At 46.1% G+C, this 24366-nt stretch overlaps 1 protein-coding gene and 1 long non-coding RNA gene across 3 annotated transcripts; one reads left to right on the top strand and one right to left on the bottom strand.

Moving 5' to 3' along the window:
• Window positions 1-4253: 4253 nt before the first annotated feature.
• On the bottom strand, window positions 4254-17665 carry EDEM2 (ER degradation enhancing alpha-mannosidase like protein 2). Its single transcript, XM_077832116.1, has 11 exons — window positions 17514-17665; window positions 17079-17189; window positions 16267-16306; window positions 15147-15252; window positions 13962-14087; window positions 12526-12737; window positions 11127-11268; window positions 10497-10621; window positions 9580-9724; window positions 8184-8305; window positions 4254-7228 (listed from the first exon to the last, which is right to left on the bottom strand). The coding sequence occupies exons 1-11, from the start codon at window positions 17609-17611 to the stop codon at window positions 6728-6730; spliced, it is 1728 nt and encodes a 575-aa protein (XP_077688242.1). The 5' UTR covers window positions 17612-17665; the 3' UTR covers window positions 4254-6727.
• Window positions 17666-17779: 114 nt separating this feature from the next.
• On the top strand, window positions 17780-22789 carry LOC144273543 (uncharacterized). Of its 2 annotated transcripts, none has more exons than XR_013347769.1 (3): window positions 17780-17903; window positions 20759-20888; window positions 21292-22789. It is a non-coding gene; the product is annotated as an uncharacterized LOC144273543 (long non-coding RNA). The 2 variants fall into 2 exon arrangements; XR_013347770.1 differs by having other exon boundaries at window positions 17786-17903; window positions 20845-20888.
• The last annotated feature ends 1577 nt before the right edge of the window (window positions 22790-24366 follow it).

Genomic DNA, 24366 nt, shown 5'->3' with positions numbered 1-24366 from the left:
TACAGGTAAATATAATTGTAGTATTGTGTTAGTAGTAACTGCATCCCTGCTAGCTTAACTAATCATTATTCTTTTTAATAAAGTTTAATTATATTATTCCAAGTGTCACCTAGTGGTCCTCCACTAAATAAACGTTCTGTAACCAACCTAGAGGCTCAAATCAGAACACTAAGTAGGGTTTTATTGCACCCTTATTTTAACAACTTAATATTAATTGGAAACATTTCACAGAAAGGTTACAGAAGGTTTACACAGGCTATAATTGCAAGATCTTATCCTATAGTTTCCACAATCCCTCTATCTCATTCAGTGCGCAGGATGGACGGAGCTCAGGGATTGAGTCAGGGACGTACAGGGAACGAGGCTCCTGTTTGTAGGATAGTCCTGCTTCGTGTGTTCCAAAAGTTAGCAGGTGTGCAGCAAACGAGGCCAGGGTTGCAGGAAAAGGAAGTATGATCTTGGAGTTACACAAATGATTGCTACTCAGGAAAACTCAATTATCTTTGCCAAAGCTCTTGCGGGAGGCATTGTGTGTGCTTCAATTTCTGGATGCCCAACTTGAGCCACCTGTGTCCTCAATTTCAGAAATGCCGAGTGCAGGTATCTGCAACTGAAGTGAAGAGAAGCTGGGACTGCTCAATATTTCTGGCAGTGGGCCCTGGTGGACTGAGCAGTGTTGGGAATTAAGAGATTATGAGTTCTGAGGCATGTTTTGCTACTGGCTAACTGTGCAACTTGCTGTTTTTCTCAGTTTCCCCATCTGTAAAATGGGAATACTCCTCTCCTACTTCCCTGGGTGGCTGAGGATCAGTTGCATCCCCTCAACACAGTGCTTAGGACAAAGAAAAGTACTCTGAAAAATGCAGCCTGGTGTGCTGCAATCACTCACGCATCCAAGATTAGCGGAGACATTTGCAAATTTTGGCCTTAATTTCTTTGTGCCTCAGTTCCCCATCTGTGACCTGAAGAGAACATTCTGTCTCACAAGGGAGAAGTGAAGAGAAATGCAAAGCAATCCTGGCCTAGTGGTTAGAGCATTAGGTCTCGGGAGACCCGTGTTTAATTCCCTGCTCTGTCACAGACTTCCCATGTGACCCTGGGCATGTTACTTGATCTCACTGTGCCTCAGTTCCCCATCTGTTCAATGGGGATAATTTCTCCTCACAGAGGGGCTGTGAGGAGAAATTACACAAAAGATTGTGATGTGCTTTGAAACCTACTGACAAAAAACACTACATAAGAGCCAGGTATTAATACTTGTGAGGATGAGACATGGTGATGAGTGGGATGGAAAAGACCATGAGGCAATTAATATTCCCTAGTCAGTGCAGGGTTTGAACAGTGTGTAGAAAATAAGATATGGGGCCACAGCTTGAATGTCAAGGACAAGCAGAAATATTGAACAATAGTCTCATTCCCTGAGAACAGCTCACTGCATGAGGCAGGGGTCCCATGGAAAAAACTGTACATAATCATGCAGTCAGAGACTGTATCATAAGGCCTACCCACATAGGGAAGAACCTTAGTTCTGGAATGAGTGTTTCACTTTGCAACCTAATGTTTTAAAATAGAGTTTTTTAGTATGTAACATATATTTAGAGGGGATAATAACACTTGTTGTTACTACAATATCAGAGCACCTGCATCTCCTCCATGGGCAGGCATCTGCCTAATTCCAGAAACCTGGCCTGTTTTTGCACTCACCAGCTTCTCTTACATTTCTGGGGGGATAAAAGAAACTGGGAGAGGGGGGTTTCTGGGGCAGGGAGAACTGGTAGTGCCAACCTGGTAGAGCCTGGTAGTTTCTGACCGTGCTCCATCGAGGTCTATGGTAGGGTTTTCTGTAGGGCTCTGAACGCAGTTGCAGGATGCTTTCCAATACCAGAGACATGGATTCAAGCTGTGTTTGGGAAACAGCAGTAAGCCATTACAAGCATCGGTGTGGCCGGAAACTACGTGAACCTTACCCCACAACCTGCTCTGAAGGGTATCTGGTCTGACCCCCTCTTGCCCAGGGATACAGAAACTCAGCAATACACTGGACTCCCATTCAGTAATAGACAGACCTATGGGGCCTGCCAAAACCCCACAACCCCTCCTCCACAGGCCGCTGAGCTGGTAACAGCATTCACTGCCCCATGCACTAGAGCCACAGCTGGTGCTTTGGCAGCTGGAAAAGAGGATGTTAGTGGAAGAAAAGACTGAAAAACCAAAGCCCACATGTCCTTCTCCCACACCTGGGCTGCACACACTGCATTCTGGAATGACTCCAGGAAAAGGAGCATTATGGGAGGCACAGGAAGTAGCCATGGTGCATGGGAGGATCTGAGTTTCCTCTATCCAATGTCTATCTAGCGTAATCCAGTATAGCTCAGAGATGTTCCCATGCAAACCCTATTCCTCCTGGGCTGCAGCCAGGCAGTCTTGCTGGGATGAAAATTAGCATTACAAAAGCCAATTTGGAGCCTCCCTCACTGATTACAGCCTTGTTTACGCCTGTTCCAGCTGGCTGGGTGTGAAGGCAGGTGACATGCAATTCCTTTGCTCTCTGTTCAAAAGTCTCCTTTTTTACTCTTTATCAGTGGTTCTGGTAAGAGCATTCTGTACAGTCACCAAAGAGGGCAGAGAATTGACTATGCTACAAAACGAGTGGAGAAACTTTATAGGCATACAGAGAAAAGCATGCCTTTGTGTTTGTGGAGTGAGTCAGCTGGTGCAACCTCACACTCAAGTCATCAAAGCAAGCTCCTCAGGACAGAGAATATATCTTCATATGCATTTGTACACCACCCTGGGGGCTGTGCCATGGAGTGCAATGGACTATATGGGACAAAGGTGTTAACAGAGCAGTTCCCAAACTGTGGATTGTGACCCCAAATCGGGTTGTACCACCACCAGCAGATGGTGGTGGAGGAACATATGCTCATGGGCCCAATGGGCCAGATTTGGCCTGCAAGACAATACCACCTGTCCCGTCCCCAATCCCCCACACCATGTGCAGACCGGCTCCACAAATGCCACACCAGGAGGCTGCCTGTTTGACCTACAAAATGGTAGCCCCCACCCAGCATGACCTGGCCACCAGGCTGTATATCAAAATAGCAGCCTTCTCATGGTGTGACCTCACACACACAGTGCGACGTCACACGTATGGTGCAGTTCTCAAAGACATTCTGTTCTGTCTCCCTGCATGGTCTTTTTGCAAAACTGTGTGAAGACCTGGGGTCTGATCATGCCGTGTTATTATTCCACAATGAAGCTTGTTAGCTCTCAAAATGAAAAGTGCTGGGCCGATTTTCTGAACGGAGAGATGAGCTGTGTGCCCGTGCAATGGCCTGTGAACAGAGCGAATGTGTTGATTTTCCTGTGTGCCTACAGGAAGAGGTGCCTTCTTGCCTTATCACAGATGTATTTGGGAATCTGAATGAACTGAATACAGGTCTGCAAGGAAAGACTCCGCCCACCCCCCATCCTTCAGCTGAGTCAATCAAAATCAGAAGATTTATTAATTGTTTTCTGGAAGTATAATCTATTGAAGACAAACTATGAATCCTTCCTTCAGCTTTGCAAGTTCCTGGCTGACAATGAAATTATTCAGCCTCCTACACAGGTGATGGCCGAGCACCTCAGCTGGCCAGAACAGTTTACATCCTTTCCCCCTGACCTGGACGTGACAAAGTATGACTGGGTGCGAAACCCTTTTCAGTACAAGCCTGACACCATGGAGTTGCCAGCAGCTGACACTGAACAGCTCACTGAAATTTCCTGTGATAGATTCTTGCGAGGAACATGTGCTCAACTTTCTCTCTGGGAATTTGGCTCACTGTCACAAGAACGAATATCCTGCACTCTCAACCTGCACCTTCAAACCGATGGTGCCATTTGCAAGCCTGTATTTGGGTGAGGCTGGATTCAGTGCTTGTGTCCATCAAGTCTCAGGGTTGATCTACTGTGGATGTCACAACTGGAGATTAGATGTGCAATTTCTACCATGCCACCAGACTTCAGGAAGCTGTGTTGCAACACACAAGCCCCTGTGTCACATTAGAGAGCATTAAATAATGTACTTCATGTGTAAATTCCTTGGTTGCTATGATGTGGTCTGTGGGCACTGGAGACCATAAGTCTCAAAATGGGGTTATGCTGGCAAAAAGTTTGGGAATCCCTATGTTAACATAATCTAGTTACTGTTTGGGGCTTGGTATACAGAGACCTTAGCCTGCCTAGTATCATGCTAAACATGACAGTAAAAATCATTTGAACCTTTTATTAAAGATAAAGAAGGACAAACAGTTACAGTATTTGGAATGTAAAGCCTTTAATTTTAACAACATCCTTCCCCCCTTTCCCTTAAGCTGGAGAGTTTTTAGAAGGAAAACATCCTTGTCTGACAGTCTCTTAAATGGTATCAGATGGTAATAACTGTCCTTTTGGGGAAAAGAGAAGAAGTTGAAATGAGCTGGAGCCGTCGATGCTGTTAAAGTCTGATCCCATTTCATCCCAGCTGGTGTCTGAGATTCAGCTGGGGCCGGTACAGGTGGCAATGTCTTTGGGGTCCCTCTCTCTGGTCCAGTCTGGTCAGAACATCCCTCAGGATCAGGATGCTGAAGGCCCAGGGTCCCAGGAGATGGTGAGAGTGGCAGCCATGATGAAGTTCCTCCAGAAGCTTCTGAGAGTTCTCTCTGTATCTCCCCTCTGCCAAAGTGTCTTTCTTCAAGCACCGAAAAAAGGGAGTGTTGGGTGGAATAGCTGATCCTCTCATGGTTTAATCCACCAATTTGGCCTAATATGCAACACATCAACTTCAGTTCATTAACTTCTGGCTCCACATCATTTGTTTTTAATAAGCATAATTTCAACAGTCCTTGGATTATATCAATCATGGCCTTTTTGGTTTAGGCTAATCTAGGTTGTCTGGTTCTCTTGCACCTATTTACAATGTTTTTTATTGAAAATAACTTGACCTACTTTCCATGGCCAATTCTAAAACAGGCAAAAGTTATAGACCTACTGCCACACCAAGGCTCCCATTCTACTTAACAACGTGGGGCACTACTGGCATAAAAATGAGTGTAGAGAGCCCCTGCTTGGTCAGCTTCTGCTACCCCAAGCAAGAACAGATATATTGCACATGCAAAGAAAGGTAGAAGGGAAGCTAGGAATGGCTATATGGAATCAAACCATCAGGCTATGCTATCTGCAGCCTTGGGCAGTTTGGTTCCTGCTACATCAAAATGAAACTCTTGCAATGCACCTGGCCACCATGATAGAGGTGGGGACAAGCTCCCCAGGGGACTCTGGAAGATCATCTCCCCTGCTGAAGGGTCAGGGTTCTTTATATCTCCTGAGACTCACAGAGCAGTAGGGGTTGTCAGATCCCACCAATAGCCTGTTCATTCAGGAGCAAGGCTTTTCACTATTAGAAAGGGAACCATCATGGTTCGACTTCACTTTAAAAGAATGTGGCCATTAGAAACCCACCCTGCCCCACTTTTAGAGGAGTTGCATATCTATTCAGCCTCTCCTCTGTACTGAGGGGCTGGAGTATTCTATACCTCACTCTGAACAAAACTGGTGTTCTTCCCTGGCTTTGGTCCCATCTCCCTACCCCACACTACCCCTGCCCTACCAATGGACTGCCTGCCTCATGCTGCGTGGATTCCTGCTGACTGCCACATTAGTTCCCAACAAGAAGGTCCACGCAGCTGTTAGGGGGAGATGGGTCATATTAGGCATTGAAGGCAGGGAAGGAGGAAGGGTTTTTCTGAGCAGAGGCAGGCAGAACACTTGGGGAGTCAGTCAAGCCTCGTCCCTTGGGGTTAGAAGGGTTTCTAATCCACAGCACAAAGTCCCTCCTTCCGCACATCACAGGCCCCAGAAAACTACAGAAATTTAATCAGCTTCTAGGTGACATCCACCCAGCAGTCAGCCAGCCAGCCTCCTAAGGGACAGTGTCACGCACAGGGTACTAATGAGCACTAGTGCTAGATGTAAGGGAATGTGTGATGTGAAATGTTCTATGACACAAATTAACTCACTTTCTGACACTTGACAGATCCTCCCATGTTGGTTTCCCCCCAACTGCCAGATGTACAGTTCATTTGTCCAACAGCCCAGCATGGAACTGAAAACCTGTTATCTGGAATAGAGGTTGCCCATGAACTATTCCCCATCTGGGAGCTCTGGGTGTTCAAGCCTGTGCCCACATGATCTCCTAGGACCAGCAGTAAAATTTAAGGCTAATCAGAGAAAATCTGCAATTTAAGGAGTAAGAGAAGTAGCTGCTAGTAATTTGCTTCTGTTCTCATGTTGCTACAGCCAGGTAGCTCAATTTCCTTCTTTTCTTAAGCAGGAGGCACTGGAAACTCTGCATATGGTCGAGACTTTAAACGGCCTCAGAACATTTAACACAGCTGCAAATGAATCCGCAAAAGTCACAGGCTGCAGGCTCTTCCTTCTCAGAGATTTCTGCTTTCCAAACTGGCGACTCATTCTGGTATAACACTTTGAGCTGCGTTAACAAACGGAACAGTAACCCTGATTCATGCAATACAAAAGGCAAGAGTGCAAGGGGATCTAATTGTAGGATATTTTACATAACAGTGGAAATCCTGTTGTGCATTTTTTTCCACCACTGAAAAATATTTCCCACAGAATAAAAAGGTCCACAGAGTGCAAATCCAAGCGGATTTATTAACTTCAACAACTCGGACTCGTAGTGAAGGAGTCACGTGTTGTCTAGAAAGACCTGTCCCAGAACTGAAAGTTTGGAGGTAAAGGGCTGATTAGGGCAGCTCAGGAGAGGGATTCTCCTTTTGGTGTTCTTCTCCGGGTTCATTTCCACCCTGCTGCTCCCTGAGGAAGTATCTGCAGATGCTGTCTGGCTTTCCCTCCCACTATGGTCTGCAGTTCTCTTGAACGTGGACTTTTTGCTTTTCTTCAGAAAGTAAAACGCTCTCATTAAGTCTTCCACTTCCCACTGCTCTTCCTTCTGTTTTCTACAACAGTGCAGGGCAGCAGGGTCTATGGGGTGAGCTTCGGTATTGAAGACATATCCGCCAGCACCAAGGATGCATTCCCCATAAGGCATGGACACCACATCAAAGGCTGACCCATCATTGTGAATGAAGTTATCTGGGTCAAACAGCAGATATAAATATTTCACTGTTTCAGCCAAGAAAAAGGATTCCATGCGATTATCCAGTCGGTGATCCCTCAGGTCTTTGATCTGTAAGAGAACAGATCAAGTGGATTACATCTGTCCTGAACCCAGAACCTCACAGAGTGCTCCTAGATGTCATGAACTTGGGAAAACAGTCAGCTTGGAATTCATCCCTACAGCTAAGCAATACATGGACTCACCAGTCCACTGCCGATTCTTACCCCGAGGAGTTGCCATTTGGCTTGATGGTGCACAACATTTAAAATTAATTACTTCTAACAGTTTCTTTTTGGCTGTTTTATCCAACTGAAATGTCTGCCAGTCACTTGCTCTAACTGCTAATCAGGAGAGAGGAGTTCTGTGCTAAGGATTTCCCATATGACTTAGCGACACGAAGCGACTTACCCACCATTTCCCAACCTATAAAATGGGGACTTATCTACTTCAGAGTTGTGAGGTTGAATTCTCAGTGTTTGTGCATTAACGATTCATCGTGACAGTGTGAGATCCTTGAATGGCAGGTGTTAGAGAAGTGTAAAGAAATCAACTCGTAAAGGCTCAGTTGTATCTGATCAGCACAGGCCCATGTCAGGGCAATGCAGACCTGTACCATTCCAGCAGATCGCTGAGAGGTGCAGTGCCCTACATGCAGTGGGAACATGTCCTGGCCCTGCTTTCTCCCCAACCCCTTGCACCCACAGAGGCACCAGGAGGAAGTAGTTCCTGTGCTGAGGGCAGAGGGAAGTGGGGAGGCTTTTTGTGCCATCCCCAACTCTTACCCACACAGTAGCAGGGCATAATATGGCCCTAACTCCCTTACTGCTCTGGCAGTGGAGTTACTCCCTGAAGCATGAGCAGGGTTACAAAATTGAGTTTTACCACGGGACTGTTTGATTGGTCTTTAAAAAACAAGAAAACCTCCCCTCAAGTGATCAGCCAGCCTACAGACATCACCCTCTTTGACAAACTATCAAGAGACCAACACTTGCTGGTTGAAAGCTGGTTTTCAGCAGACACTTACTGTTGCAAATCCACACTCCACCTTACTGATTTTCTCTATGGACTCCACAGCATCTCTCCCCAGTTCTAAGAGGGTGGGATCTCGTGTGGCACGGTACAGATACATGGCACTCTCGATCAGCTCTGCAAAATCCAGCAGCAAAGACTTTGTTACAGTGCACAGAAGACACCCCTGCAATTTGCATAGATTCACCAATACAATTCAAGAGGATCAGATCAATTAGCCCTATATATTGCCTCTGGCTCTCACCCATCTTCCCAGAGGACAAGCCAAATCTGCAATTAAACAGTTTGAATTGAGATGACATGTTAACTATGCATTTCCCGCCTCACATTTAGGGGATGGGAATGAAGTGAAGTTAAAAAAATTTAAAATTAAACTTGCCCTAAAAAAACCCCCTAAATTTAGAAAATTCTTTGATACCGCAATTCTGCATCAGACATTTCAGCCCCATAAAAAAAAGTTGTACATTTTATAAGCTACTGAAAGATAGGGTTTCCTGATGTTTAGATACAGGGATGGGTAATATGGATACATCCACGGCAGACATCAGGTGCACCTTCTCTTTTCCTTACTCTAGAAACATTGCTACTGTGATATTGTGACACATGCTAAGAAAATTAGCATTGCTAAGAATTTTTGGTAAAAAAGTCCAGTTTACAGGCCACATGGCGAATGATGTTATGCTGCTGTAACAGCCATTCAGGAAACTCAAATTAACAAATGCATTTGCAGACCTACATGATGCAGGTGCACAAGTAAATGAAGTAGAACCATGTGTGTTGTAAGAAACAGGGAAAAGGGAAATCAATGGTTGTGGAACAGAAAAGGACAAAGGAACGAGGGAGAAATGTTATTTTCAAGTTTCAGAGATGATCTTGCATCACAGGATCATTAACATTATTTGTGTTACTCAACTGCAATAAGGTTAATAAAACTGGAGGAATAGCAAAAGTCTGCTTTACTCTATGCACTTCATTCAGCAAAACCAGACTGGTCTGTTTATAGTCAATTTCACTTTCTAGTTATACTAGTACAGAATTCATGTGTGCAAGTGAACATTTACATTAAAAAGCCTTTTACTGACAGACTTTGAGAACACTTAATACTACACTTGATGCATCTTCTTCAATAGCACAAACCCTATATTTTGGGCCTAATCCATTTGACAGGGCCCCTTTAAGAAGTGGCACAGTGGTTAGGCTCCTTTAAAATGTAGTCCTACCTATAGTGAAAGTCAGACTCTTGCCGGAAATGGAAAATGGGAGTGCCCTGAGAATGAAGTTATTATTGCAGTAGTGTAAAATCTTGCAGATTAGATGTTAGGTAACATTTAAATTACTACACTAGAGTAAAAGCAGGACTCAGTGTCAACATGTTTGTTGCTTCTGTTTACCAGGTCTGAGTGGGTATCCTTCTCGCTTCTCCACTGTATAGCCCTGGGGAATGTTGTAAAACTCAGGCAGCCCACCAAACTGTTTCCAAACAGTGTAATAATTGAGGAATGTTCGCATGGCATTATTGATGTCCCCTATCAGGCTCTGGGGAAAGAAAAAACACCTAGTGAAGCAACACTTAGTTGGGAAACAACAAACTACACAGGACTTAGCTTAAAAAAAAAACAACCTTTCCTACAGTCATTAAATGAGAAACCAATGGACTGCTCACAGAGTTTGAACATAGTCATATTCAGACAGGGTACCTTAAGAATAGCTGGAGCTAATGAGGAAGCTGGTGACACTTCTGTTGGATCATATTCCATGTGATCTCTGAATTCATACCAAGTTTTCTACTCCCTTCTGGCTGATGTGGGTCTCAGAGGATTCATTTTAGAGCTTCCCTGACTCATCTAGAAGACACTGTTCCTTTCATTTCAGCAGCAGAGGGGCTGTTGCTGCGTAGTCAACTATAGGACACTAGGGAGTGGGAACTACTCAATAAGCAATTCTCATTGCAAGAAATAAACTCAAACATAAAAAAAGTGTTTAGGAGAAGATGGGGAAGGGATTTGGTCTCTTTTCTTAGGGCCCCTCCCCCCCCATCTTCATAAGAACTGTGTTAGGAAAGCAGGTTACAATATGGCTGTCCCCATTCACACTTAATCTATGGTTCTGTATGTAGCACTTCTGGAGTCTAATTCAGCTCTGCCAAAGGCTGCAGGAGGTGAAGTCCGTCTACACTGCGGAGCAGAGCCAGGCTTTAACCGGGACAGAAGATAAAAGTTATCATCATATGCCCCGGCACAGTATTTGTGGTGCAGATGGACCCAAGACAGGGAGGAACAAGATTAGTGTATGTTATTTCTCTTCCTACCTGTAAGCCTGGCCAGTAGGCCTCTAGGGACTGAAAGACAGGCATGGACACTGTCCCTTTGTACATCTGAACCCACAGGTACCAATCGTCGAATTTTGTGTAGTTCTTAATGGCTTTGTTATATTCTAAAAAGAAGCGGAGAAAAATAATTTATCACAACTGAATTTTTAAATAGCAGAAGAGAAGCCCCTTTTTCCACTGTGGATTAGTCAAACACTAAGAACATTCATTTCTCCCAGAGCACTGTCATACAGAACACTCACAAATCTTACAAGGCCTTATTGTAACAAAAACCATCACTACAGGAAACAGTCTAGAAAGGAGTTTTGTCAGACTTTTAGCATCCTCTTGTTAAAAGGAGTCTAACAGACCAAATGATGGAAAAAGAAATTTAGCTCCAAAAAGACACAGGTACTAGCCTGGCTCTACTGAGGTCAATGGGAGGCCAGAATTTCACCCACAGAGCTGAAGATACCTCAGAAGTGAGTCTGCACCATGGAGTTGCTTAAGGTCACATTTCCAGGGGCCTCTCTCTGTACATACAGATATCTACAGGTGCACTTAAGGAGACACTTTTGGGAAAATCTGGTGAAAAAAGGCCCAGTCATCCAGGAGAAAAAAAGCTCTCACCTAGGAACATGGACATCAGCTCTTCATCATGCAGCAGAATGGCTCCTTTAACAAGGTATTCAAAGTAGGAATCTACCCCTGCCCCAATGCCAGCATCTTGGGCTACCCATTTGGCAGTTACCACATCAATGTGGTTACCCACCTGTGGGAAAAGGAAGAGTTTAAAGAAAAGCCAAAGCTTGCCTGTTAATACTAGATTCCGAGGACGATCTTCTCTTTCTACTGTTTATTTGAAAGCCATGGATTCCAAAGCACTTGGCAAACTTTATGAAATACAGACACATATAGCAATACAACATTAGTATTGCTGTCCTGATTTTATGATGAATTTGCAACCTTCAAGTTAAATTAACTGTTTTCTGCATTTCACAACTACACCTGGTTTGTCAATAGGCAGACATGAACAATGCTATGGGAACCACTACTTTGCATTCTTTATTTGCAACATTAATGCCTCATTGGTATAAAGTTTTACCTAGGATTTTATTGATTACAATGCCATAAAGTGCAGCTTTGTTAGGTATTATCTGACCTGAACTCTGGGACTACAGAATAGAGTAACTGCATTTTTCCAAAATTCCAGAGGGTTTTAAGCTAGAAAAAACTCTTTAGATACAAGGAAAAAACCTATTTGTGGCACTCGAGGTCTACAGCGTGGCATTATGGAGCTGGGCAAGACCATAACCATATGCTTAAAGATTTTTCTCTGTTACAGTGCATGTGTGGAAACAGATTTGTAGTCATTCATAATTTTTTTCTTTAAATTTGCCAAGGTCCTCATTGAGGTCTAGTCACATGTGGAGACAGACATTTTTAAACTTCAGAAATGTCCAAGTTTTGTGTACAAAAATGTAAGTGTCAAGAGAAAATATTTATATTTATATTTTAAGTATGGGGAAATTGTGTTCCAACCCTCCTCTCCAAAGCCTAAATTATAAACATCTGAATTGACTAGTCTCATTTAAAAAAAAATAAATAAAAAAATCCCCCTTCGACAGAGACTAAACTTGGAATAGCGGCGCTAAAGCAACGTTTTAAGGAGGCTGTGAGCCAGTAATGACAGAGGATCATAACGAAAGCGGAGTTATAAAAATTATAAAACTGTGAAAATCACAACATTTGCCCGCCAGCCTCTTCTGGGTAGAATACAAGAACTGTGTAACGTATCCGAGGTGGATATAGTCTAACTGAAGTTACCAGGGTTCTGGAACAGTAGGCTAAGTGCCACCTACTGCAGGATTACTGGTATTGCAGTTATACTCATGTAGTACTATAAGGTATCGCTCATTTAAAGATAACGCGTGTCCTCTATCTATCCTGGCTTACCTAGTACTGCCTCCTGTACACTGTTTACAAAAAGGATGTAAGCATAACATGAAGGGCGTTTCCCCCCACTCACCAATCCAATATCGGAGCGATTTTTCCACAGGGCCTTAATGGCTTTTCTGGCCACATCCTCAAACACTAGGTCACCCGTAAGATGGCTTAACGTGGCAAATTCCACTATGAATGTTCCGATACCAGCAGTACAGGTAACTGGGGTCTCTCCAGGGTTTACTCCATGCAGCAAGTTCACTGTCCCATATGGCATCCCAGTTGGGGTCTGAAAAGCTGAAACACATCACAGTCGTGATTCACAGGAGAACGTTCGGCATCTATCACCAGACAACATTTAACAGGCTGACTGTTACTGCCTGTGCCTCTCATTCAAGCATGGATGCCAGCAAGAGACCAGGGGTTTGGAGTAGTCTGAAGTGCACTGAAATAAATGGGAGGTGGCACCATAGCCCGGTATGGGGGAAGAGAGGTAGAACCCAGAAGGCTAGACAAGAAATGCTGGACATCGATTGTGGAGACCTATCACTTAGCATGCAGTGTTTGAGGGTATGCCTGCCTCACTGCACAAGCGGGATGATCTCTGTGAGGATGCAAACGCTGAAAAGCTGCCTCATTAACTGAATGCAGTCCAATCTGTGCCCGGGACGAGGCACATAAAACCAATACAACAACTCACGTACTCTGACTGTGTATCCTAATGGAAGCCCACAGTGGGGCAGAGTTGAGTTTGCACATTTTCTGCCTCTAGAGACCATCACTTGACCACCTTAATGTTCTTTTAACATTTTTTTTTGCTTGGAGTAACTAATATACATGATAAAAAGAAAAGGAGTACTTGTGGCACCTTAGAGACTAACCAATTTATTTGAGCATGAGCTTTCGTGAGCTACAGCTCACTTCATCAGATGCATACCGTGAGCTGTAGCTCACGAAAGCTCATGCTCAAATAAATTGGTTAGTCTCTAAGGTGCCACAAGTACTCCTTTTTTTTTTGCGAATACAGACTAACACGGCTGTTACTCTGAAACCTAATATACATGATGGCGTACATTCATGTGACTGATACCTCCACGTTCCGGGTGTTTCCTGCAGGCATTACATATACCTAATGCTGTCATTTCAGAAGACTACACTCACATTTCCTGCGATATTTTGTCTCAAGTGACCCAGAGTCCTGCATTCTGCTTCCAACAACCATCCCACAGCTGCTTTGGAAGCTTCAGAGGTTTCCATGTGGATTGTAAAGGATTTATTTGAGCCTAGGCTCATTCCCCAGACTTCAGTAACACCAAAATACTTGTACATCAGTGCAGCACTGACAAAAATATGGCCGTTTAATACAGCTAGTTAGACTTCCCCTATGATTCCAGTGATCTGGGGACTATTTTAGATGCTGAAGTGATGGCACTTGTATTACTACTGGCCAGTTAACTCAGCATCTACTATGCAGAAGAGTGCAGAGAGAAGTTAGATCTGCAGCTCTGGAAAGGTTCTCACCTGGTAGGAGTTTACGAGCAGCTTCTTCCGCCATCCTCAGAAGAGGTCCTGAGCACGGCCATCCTGCTTCCACTTCAACACCAGCTTTCTTAGACAGCAAGTGAGCAGACAGGAGACCACCTACCACTGGAACAGTGCAAAGTGAGGGGCTCATTAGGAAGTACAAGGAGGAATGAACTGATGGTTTTGTGCACAAAACCCCCAAATCAGCAGCATTTGATTCCATAACTAGGAAGTTGTGGCGGGGAAGGGGAAGACAGATGACTCATCTCTAGTGTCTAAGAAGGTGCTAATCAAAGATGCTTTGCAAAGATAAAAAGTTGGATTTATTCTTGTTCTTGCTTCTTTGTAAACTGTCAAAAAGAACTGGAAGCACTTCTTCTACCTCATTGCATTAGAAACAGCAGATCTTACCTATGCCCGTTTATCTGTAGTACAGATACAGACAACTGAAGAACTACTGGGATTATGACATCAGGAGAATAAAGTATGAGCAATTGAAAGGGAAAAAGAGAGTGGATGGGGTTGTCTTGTATTTTAAATGAGCCCAGAAATGTGTAACATAGCAAGTGTAGGTCAAAAACTATTAATGTGTAAAATATTTTACCAGAAACTGTCTCAGGGTGCAGAAACTAGCAGAGCAGGAGAATGAGAATAAGCATAGCACAGTTTTCTTCTCTGAAAGTGTCATTTAGGTAGAGGGAATTGAAGGAGTAAAACAAGCACGTAGTGCTGAAGGCAGAGGTCGTCATGATTTTTCAAGCGAAAGAGGACTTTAATCATAGCTTCTTAAATAGACAAAATTACTCTCCATTCCAGAACATCGTCTGCCTCAAGGGACACAAGAAACTTATTCTAGAAGCAACAGCAGATTTGATGTGTAACTTTATGACTTCAGCATGAAACCTCTCATTCTGAAACTTAAAACTAACCTTGAACAAGTACACAAACTGTAGTATGTATAGTTTACATATGGAACCATTCAAAAGGGGGCTGGGAGGTAATGCACAATGAAGGAAGGGAGGTGTATTTTTCTTTGTTTAGTTTGTATGCAGCAGAATTCAATTCCCACTGTTCTTCTGCATTGCCCTTCTGCATTAGATATAAAATTATGAATTCACAGAGACTGTGATTGTGACACACAAACGACTTTCAAGTTAAGCCCTACTCCAGCACCCAGCTCACCTCGGATGTTGGTTTCAAAGACAGACGCATTTACGTCAATATCAAAATCCACCCCCTCCTGCAGCACATTGACAACCCTCTGGAACTCTGAAACATTTCCCAAAATCTGGAAAAGAAATCAGGACAAATGAGAGGGAGGCTCATGAGGCAGCAAATGACTACACTCAGGAAAACAAAGGAGCAATTATAAGGAACGCATGACATAACAGACTCCTCAGCAGCTTCACTATAGGGTTAGATGCTGTTTTAAACCTTTTTCACTTGACCAAGCTGCAGGGGCGGCAGGTTTGTATAATTTTTGGTGGTGCCCAGAACAGGTCCAAATCCTGCCCACGGCTCTGGGAGGGAGTTTGGGTGTGGGAGGGAGTTTGGGGTGCAGGCTCTGGGAGGAAGTTTGGGTGCAGGAGGGATGCAGGCTCTGGGAGGGTGCAGGTTCTGGGCTGGGGTAGGCATGCAGGAGGGGGTGCAGGCGGGGATGCATGCTCTGAGAGGGAGTTTGGCAGGGGACAGACGAATGGACTGCCATGTGCCTCCTCCGGCGCAACAGCTGCCTCAGCCTGCCCCTGGCGCCGCTCCCTTGTAGCCGGGAGCGGCCAGCGAGGGAGCGCAGCACGGAGCTGTAGGGGACAGCTCAGGGGAGGTGCGCGGGGGTGGCAGGCAGAGCCGGGGGAGAGATCCGGCTCCGAACCTTGGTGGAACTGGGCCCTGAACTTGCTGGAGCCCGGGCACCACGGGCCCATACAACTTGCCGCCCCTGACTAGCTGGGAGCACAAGCTGCTGACTCACGAAACTGAGGATATAAAAGACACTAAGAAAAAGATTCCTATTTGATTGTCTTCAAAGCTTTCCCCCCTCATTCTGGGTCCTTATGCCATATTTAGAAGGTGTCAGAGGCTGGGCACTCCAGGCACCTGCATCTCAGTGGAGTGAAGTCAATGCAGGCTCTCCCTCTCTCAGTTAATAAGTTTCTCTCACAAGTAGGTGAAGAGCACCTGAGAGGAGCAGAGGTAAATCGAGGCCTCTAATGCAGGATATTTAAGAAGTGCAGAAAGTAATATTGTATGAAATAAAACAGAGGGAAATTAACAAGAAAAGGTTGTAATTGAGTGAGGTACTTACTAGTAGAGTGTCCAAAGCATCAATCAACGTGAGAGAAAAACTAAAAGAGAAAAGAAGGCAGTGTGAGGAAATGTCAAGTGAGATAAGTAGCAGCCAGGGTGACAGACAGTAACAAATATAACACTTGAATATTTAACAGCAAAAACAAACAAAGTCTAACTACAACTCCAGTTACTGAGAGGCAACAGCGTGAGCCAACCTGAGACCCCTAAGCTGTGTATAGAGAAGACTGGGAATTCTACCCACAGGACATCTATCATCCTGCTGAATCTGTCAGATCACAACCATTGCCACTAATAGCATCAACACAAAATTATGACTCCACTGGAGGGCCAGGCAACAGGTGGAGCTAAGAACAAAAATATACTGTATTCCAACAGCAATACCTGCAGCCTTAGTGGTAAAAATACCTCCCAATAATATTTCGTGACATAATCATCTTATTCACAGAGTTGTTTTAGCCGCATTGGTCCCAGGATATTAGCGAGACAATAAATATATTACCTTACCCACCCTGTCTCATCTTTTCCTTAAACAATTCTCTTTTACTGGCAGGTGCCTGGCTTGTGTGATCCAATTGGTTTTTCTCCTTCACCAACATATACGATTCAAGCTAATGCAGTTTGAGACTCCACCTTTATCAAACGGCTTGGCACAGTTACAGCAGAGACCATGACAGTGCCCCACAGAGTCGTCAGAGCTAAAGATGAAGGTCTTTTAGATTCTTAAGTCTAGGGAGAGGTAGGGAAACGCCGGCACCCTGGACACAGCAGGCGAACAAGCTCATAGGGAACATTAACCCTCTCCAGTACCTTCCCCAGGTGTCCTGTCCATCACACGTCAGAGGCCGCAGTTCATCGTAGGGAAACGCGTTTTCCAGGTAGCTGTCGTAGGCGTGGTAGAACATGGACTTGACCCGCTCCCTGAGGGCAGAGGCGGCATTGGAGCGCGGACACGGCTACGGGCCTATCGGCTCGCCAGGGCTGCGCCCCCGGCTTGGCCAAACCGGCCCGGGGTTCCCCCGCCCGCCGCCCGCACTGCCCGGGCCGCTTGGCAGCCGCACGTCGCTTAAGCGCCCAGATGCGCGGCCCGGCCCCTTCCACATGCCTGGGCGGGACTCGCCTACTGCCCCCAGCCGGGCCCGAGCGGGGCCGCACCGAGCCCGGGGCCGGAGCGGGGCCGGCCAGGCCGAGGGGGCCGCTCCCGGCAGGGGGAGCTGGGGGGAACCGAGCCGCCCTGAGCCTCACCGGTAGTGGGCGAGGTCTATGCCGCGGGCCGCCCCCTCCCCGGCGCCCGGCAGGTGCAGGGCCCAGAGGCAGCACAGCAGGTACCAGGAGCGGAGCATCGGGGGGTGGCAGCGGAGCCCGGCCGCGCCGCCACTTCCGCCCCTCACGAGGGGGTAGCCACGCCCCTTCTGCGCGCGCGTCGGTCCCACTACTTGCCCTCCCCCCCCCCGGCAGTAGGCCTTAATGCGCCTGCGCACAAAAAGTACCTTCCACTTCCGGCTTCTCTAGCTACCGTGGCAAGTCCCCGCCCTCCGGAATCCGTCGTGTCTCAGGACGAGGCTGCGGTTTCCCCTTCCGGGGCATAGGGCAGTACCTGGAGCTGCTGCCAGGCTAGGGGTCTTGACCCTAGAGGTAGCCACGTTTGGTTTCCCTCGCGGGGAGGGGCGTGTCCCAGCCACCGGCCTGGCCCGGCCCGTTACGGCCACGGTCAGGGACGGGCCTCGCCCTGGGCGCGGTGACCCAGCCCTGCACAGGCCTCTCAACAGCGTCCCTGGCAACCCCCCGCCGCCGCGCTCTTCTCCCCGCCCTGCGCGGCTCCCGGGGCCAGGTCCTCGGCAGGAAGCGCATGCCGGGGCTGCGAATGGGAGGGAGGGTTTTAACCCCCGGCCGGTCAGCTTTGAGTTGAGCCAGTGGCTTAATTTCCCGTCAGTTCTTCCGGCACCGCAGGAGCCTTGGTACGCAGCTTTTATCATGGCCGTTGCCTTACCTCGAATGCCCTGTCGGTCTGCTGCTTTCCCTGAGACTTCTTCAGCCTGAATCAAACGTCTTCTCTTCCGGGGTGCCTTGCAGACCAGTGGGCGGTGGTGCCGCTGCTTTCCCTGTAACCCTGAGTGCCTCAAAACACCTGCCGCTGGAGCTCCTGTGTCTGGAGGCTTCCGTCCATCACACACGCACGGGCCGAGTGACTGTGTATTAAGCAGCCTGGGTTCAGTCTTCTGACTCTAGGAACCTGCTCCTTAGACCACGTCCCCACTCTGGCCTTCACCGGCCTTGTTTATACCTGGCACGATGAATGCAATGCCCCCCCCAGTCCTGAATTTTCCCCAAAACATGTGCTCTGTAATGTCCAGCCCTTTCCTGGAGAATTCAGCGAGAGACTAAGAACATAAGAACGACCATCCTGGGTCAGACCAAAGGTCCATCAAGCCCAGTATCCTGTCCTCTGACAGTGGCCAATGGCAGGTGCCCCAAGAGGAATGAACAGACAGGTTATCATCAAGTGATCCATGCCCTGTCACCCAGTCCCAGCTTCTAGCAAAGAGGCTAGGGTCACCATTCCTGCCCATCCTGGCTATCTAGCTCCCTTTTGAACCCTGTTATAGTATTGGCCTTCACAACACCCTCTGGCAAGGCGTTCCAGAGGTTGACAGTGCATTGTGTGAAAAAATACTTTCTTGTGGTTGTTTTAAACCTGCTACCTATTAATTTCATTTGGTGGCCCCTTGTTCTTGTATTATGAGAAGGAGTAAATAACACTTCCTTATTTACTTTCTCTATACCACTCATGATTTTATAGATCTCTATCATATACCCTTTAGTCGCCTCTTTTCCAAGCTGAAAAGTCCCAGTCTTATTAATCTCTCCTCATACGGAAGCTGTTCTATATGCCTAATCATTTTTGTTGCCCTTTTCTGAACCTTTTCCAATTCCCATATATCTTTTTTGAGATGGGGCAACCACATCTGCATGTGGGCATATAGGGATTTATATAGAGGCAATATGATATTTTCTGTTTTATTATCTATCCCTTTCTTGATGATTCCCAACATTTGGTTTGCTTTTTTGACTGCTGCTGCACATTGAGTGGATGATTTCAGAGAACTATCCACAGTGACTTCAATATCTCTTTCTTGGGTGGTAACAGCTAATTTAGACCCTGTCATTGCATATGTAGTTAGGATTATGTTTTCCAATGTGCATTATTTTGCATTTGTCAACATTACATTTGATCTGCCATTTTGTTTCCCAGTCATCCAGTTTGTTCCTTTAAAAATATATTACCAAGCGGCTTGCCACATTAGCCGGAGTTAACATTCACTTTACATCAAACACAGCACTGGAATGGTTTAGATTAAAAGTAAAACAAGTTTATTAACAAGAGGCAATAAGATTGTAAGTGAATTCACATATAAAGGGTAGAGTTAGAAATGGTTACAAGCAAATTAAAGTGAAAAATGCTTTCTAGAGGCTAAGACCTTACAAAACAAGCTACAGCCTTTGTTCAAGGGAGTTTCCTTACCAACATATGCTCCAGAAAGTGGCTGACCAGCCCCTTTGGTCAAGAATCCCATAAAGTCCAAATGGTTTCTTTGTTGTCTCAGGTGAAAGATAACTTGTGGTTCTTTGCCCCTTTGTTGTCTAGTGAGCCTTTGAAATGGTTTCTTCTGAAGATTACCCCTCAAAGTAAAGTTCATTAGAGCCTAACAGCAGCTCCCAACACAGGTCCTGGCACGCAATTTTGGGTTCAGAGCTGCTCAGCTACTTTTTCAGAGCACCAGTTGGGCTTGTGGGGGTGGGGGGCAGGAAGTGTGAGCTTCCTTTTTTGAATCCTGCTTTTAGCGCCTCTGTGCCTCAGAAACACACCTGTCTCTGCCTTCTTCCGACCCTATGAAACCAGTCTCCTTGGTCCAGTCCCTGAGGGAAAAGTGTTTCCTTCCCCAGGTACTTCAACCTTGCCTCCTTCCAGCCAGCCCCCAGGAACTCAGCCCATCTCCCTCTCCATGCTCCCATGTTCCCATGAACACTCTTCATCTCCAAATCTCTGTCCTTCCTTCCATGCCACTCAGTAATACACCCTCCACTCAAAATCTCTCTTAGGCCTCTATTGCCCATGCACTGCCCACTCTGCAAAACCAATTCACCCCTCTCCTTGTCAAATAAAGTAATTCACTGAGGCCCTACAACCCTCCCAGAATCTACTGCAGTGAGGGCACCTCCACCTCAACAGTCAATTGCTCCTTCCCCCTGATCTTTCTTTGGGGGCTCTCTGCTGCCCCTCTTCCTGGTGCACCCTCTCGTGGAAGCTGCAGCTTGTTATGCACAGGCTGCTATGCTGCTTTGCTCTCCTCCTGGGAAGACTCCAATGCAGCACCTTCTGCTCTCTCTCACTGCTCACAACCGTGCTCTCAAAGGAGCAGCAGCTCAGAGGTTACTTGGCTCATCACTCCCCGCTTCCCCGCTCTAACACTTGCTTGTTTTTCTTACAGCCCCAGTTCCCAGAGCTGTGTGACTTCATGAGAATCTTAGCTTTGGTTTAAAACAAATTGTAAGTTTCTCATCCTTGTGGTTGCAGGGAAAAGCTTGGAAAATGTGAGCAACTCCATCTCCAAAGGACAAGTAAGCCACATATTTATTTTTAAAATCTCATGATTTTCAGTTTCACAATCACATACAAATACATATTTTCTTATAAACACAGCCCCAGCTGATGGTTAGTAGTGCTGCTGGGCAGTGATGAGTCTAGCTGGATCATGAACCAATGTGGCTATTGGAGGTCAAGCTTCCTCCAGACCAAGTGATGCAATGTAGCTAGCTTTTCATTTTCACCACCATTCGCTCCATCTTGTTTGAGTTCGTCTCCAGGCACCTGCTTCTCACCCAAGAGTGGAGTCTAGATTGGAACCAGGATAGCTGCATGATTGCACTATGTATGTCAGAAGTTAATCTTTCTTTTCTTTTCTTTTCTTTTCTTTTCTTTTCTTTTCTTTTCTTTTCTTTTCTTTTCCATTAATGCCCACAGCATGCGGCTCATGAACTCAGGAAGACACAGCCCTGCCCTGCCCAGAAGAACTCAATCTAAGAACAGGAGACAGAGCAGTTATTTGAGGTTGTACAGTCTCCTGATTTCCTCCTGTAGATCTTGAATAGGGTAGGTGAGAGCATGGTGCCTCTGGAGCCCCACAGGTGAATGATCTGGTGAAGACCAGTGCTTCATCACTCTGAACGCAGGCTGCAAAGAAGAATCGGTAGAATCGTAGAGCATTCTCTTCCAGGCCTGTATTAGTGCGGTACACTGCAGCTGACAGTACTAGGTGCCACAGAGGGACTGAGGGTCATGCAAATAGGCACCCTTGCCTTGTGTGGGGATAGGAGGAGGTCACTGATGCCATTTCTGCTCTATGATCTGGCTGGGAGCTGAACTGGGAAGATTGCTGTATATTGGGGATGGACAGGTGAAATTGGAGATGTCTCTTCTCTTTCCTGGCCTTCCAGATTTCCTCCTTCCAAGTGCTCTGCCTCCCTTCACTTCCGACTGAGCCCTTGCAAGATGCCCAGTGCCCACAGGGACATGCTTCAACCAAGCTGGCGGCTGATGGCTGGCACTGAGCTATACTGATGTGCTGTTGCCAGCATTCCCCACTGGCAGCACATTGTAAATCCTGACCCACCCTGGTTTTGAATGATTGGCAGTTACCCAATGTTCCCAACGTCACTCTTGGTACGGTCCATTAAATCTGTGTCCCCCCATGCTGATTGTGAGTTCTCCCTTGCAGGATGGGCGTTTATTAGCAGCGGCTGGTCTCTCTTCTCTGTGCCCCCGTGTCTCAGAGGGTTCGACTGGTCCCCAATAGCTCACGTTCTCTCTCTAAAGCAGCCATTCCCGGACGTGAGTGTGCATGCACATGGTGAAGGAGTGCAGGCGAGGCACATGCGCAGGAAGGGAGGGTAGGAAGGTCAAGGCATTTGGCAACCTAGGTCTTGGCCTGCCAAAGCTGTGCTCTGTGGAAACCAAACCTATCAAGCAAATTGCTCTCAGGAAAGGGAAGAGTACGGTCAGCCTGAAAGCCAGCTGTGTGTAGCTATGGTGCATCACGTTGTTGCCAGCTGTCACTTGTTAGAATGACAGGTGCTTTTACTCTCAGTCTTTAAGGGGATACATCTTTATTTGAAGTACCCACAGCAGTGGGCAGAGGGGGGCGACAGCTAATTTTGGTGTAGTCTTTTGCAAACTGGTGTTCTTTTAAAGAAAGCGGAAGTTTCATGGACTGACAGCTACAGTGCTGGTGGGTTGGTTTCTTGGCTGGGTGTGTGACCACTAGGTGTCACTGCAGGCTTGTGTACAAACAAAAAGCCACCGAATAATTTCCACATATTGTTCATTTGCTGCAGTTGTAATTTAGTCTTCTAGGGCCATTTATCATAAAGCCGTCTGCTCTCTTATTCCATGGCTGAAGGCTGCTAGAGTATGTCTCACTATGCTCCTGGGAGAATCAAAGTACTGGAGTTGATTTCACTAAAAGCTGTCACAGCACATTATTGGAGCACATTTTATTAAAGTTCATTTTCCAGACTTAAATTTAACAGCGTTCTAGACCACTGTCATTTACCATGCACTGGAACAGTCATTTCTCTATCAAAGTCAGTTATTGAATTCTAAAAGTTTTCAAACATATTTTTGAAAGAGATACAGTATGTGACTTGAAAGAAAAACAGGAGGACAAGATGCTAGAGCAGTAAAATGCTCCAGTGTCTTTCATACAGTGAGATGCTGGAATCTGGGACACAAGACAGCAACAGTGAGACTACAAATAACGGAATATGAAAAAGGCAGATTCCATAGGTGAAATTACACAAATACCAATCGGAGCATGTTAATTGCACATTACTCCAGTGGGCACCTGCGAAATATGGTGGAAAAAAATCTCCTTCCTCCTTCCTATAATGTGGTATGAAAATATTCCAAACAAAAGAGCTTCCTATCTTTCAACCTGCTAAGGCCAGAGTGTGTCCAAGACCAAGAACGAGACTAACAGAGGAGTTTGCAGTGGTGTTGTAGCTGTGTCGGTCCCAGGATATTAGAGACAAAGTGGGTGAGGTAATATCTTTTATTGGACCAACCTCTGTTGGTGAGAGAGATGAGCTTTCAAGCTCCAGAGAGCTCTTACTCATTGCTAAAGATATTCCTCGCCCACCTTGTCTCACTAACAGAGGAGGAAGCTGTCAATGATGTTGAATCATTCCTTTAAGGTGTGATGATGGGACAGCAGAACTGTTTAGGATGGAGGAATAGGTGGTTCTAAAATGAGTCTTGCTTGTAACAGACTCCATCCTGTGTAGTGCTAAGACCCTGGACTTCTATTATAATAGCAGCTCATCACCATGCAGAAGGCGCTTACAGGATCAGGCCCGCTATATAACATTTGAGAGGCAAATGGATCCTGTATTGTAGTAGCTGAGGTGAAGTAGCGCTGGAACTTTGCATCATTTCTGAACTCCTGGCAGTCCTCATCTCCTGACTGCTTTGCCTTTTAATCATGTTAGACACTCGGGAACCAAACTGCCAATTTACCCTATGGCCTGGTCTACGCTACAAGTTTAGGTCAAATTTAGCAGCGTTACCTCGATTTAACCCTGCACCTGTCCACACGACGAAGCCCTTTTTTCCGGGCTCTTAAAATCGATTTCTTTACTCCACCACGACGAGGGATTAGCGCTGCAGTCGGCCTTGCCAGGTCAAATTTCGGGTAGCGTGGACGCAATTCGACGGTATTGGCCTCTGTGAGCTATCCCAGAGTGCTCAAATGTGACTGCTCTAGACAGTGCTCTCAACTCAGGTGCACTGGCCAGGTAGACAGGAAAAGGCCCACAAACTTTTGAATCTCATTTCCTGTTTGGCCAGCATGACTAGCTCACCGGCACAGGTCACCATGCAGAGCCCACCAGCACAGGTGACCATGCAGTCCCAGAATCGCTGAAGAGCTCCAGCATGGACTGAACGGGAGGTATGGGATCTGATCGCTGTATGGGGAGACGAATTCGTGCTGGCAGAACTCTGTTTGAAAAGACAAAATGCCAAAATATTTGAAAAAATCTC

This window comes from Eretmochelys imbricata, chromosome 13 (genome assembly GCF_965152235.1).
Source record: "Eretmochelys imbricata isolate rEreImb1 chromosome 13, rEreImb1.hap1, whole genome shotgun sequence".
Lineage (NCBI taxonomy): Eukaryota > Metazoa > Chordata > Testudines > Cheloniidae > Eretmochelys > Eretmochelys imbricata.
The sequence above is the reverse complement of the archived record's forward strand: the minus strand, read 5'-3'. Positions and strand labels throughout refer to the sequence as shown.

What these genes read in the sequence shown, in the direction of transcription:
- EDEM2 (XM_077832116.1), bottom strand. Translation starts at nt 17,611, where the DNA reads ATGCTCCGCTCCTGGTACCTGCTGTGCTGCCTCTGGGCCCTGCACCTG. An exon ending in GGACAGGACACCTGGGGAAG is followed by an intron (nt 16,307 to 17,078) that starts GTACTGGAGAGG and finishes TTTCTCTTTTAG; the next exon opens with TTTTTCTCTCACGTTGATTG. An exon ending in ATGCTTTGGACACTCTACTA is followed by an intron (nt 15,253 to 16,266) that starts GTAAGTACCTCA and finishes TTTCTTTTCCAG; the next exon opens with ATTTTGGGAAATGTTTCAGA.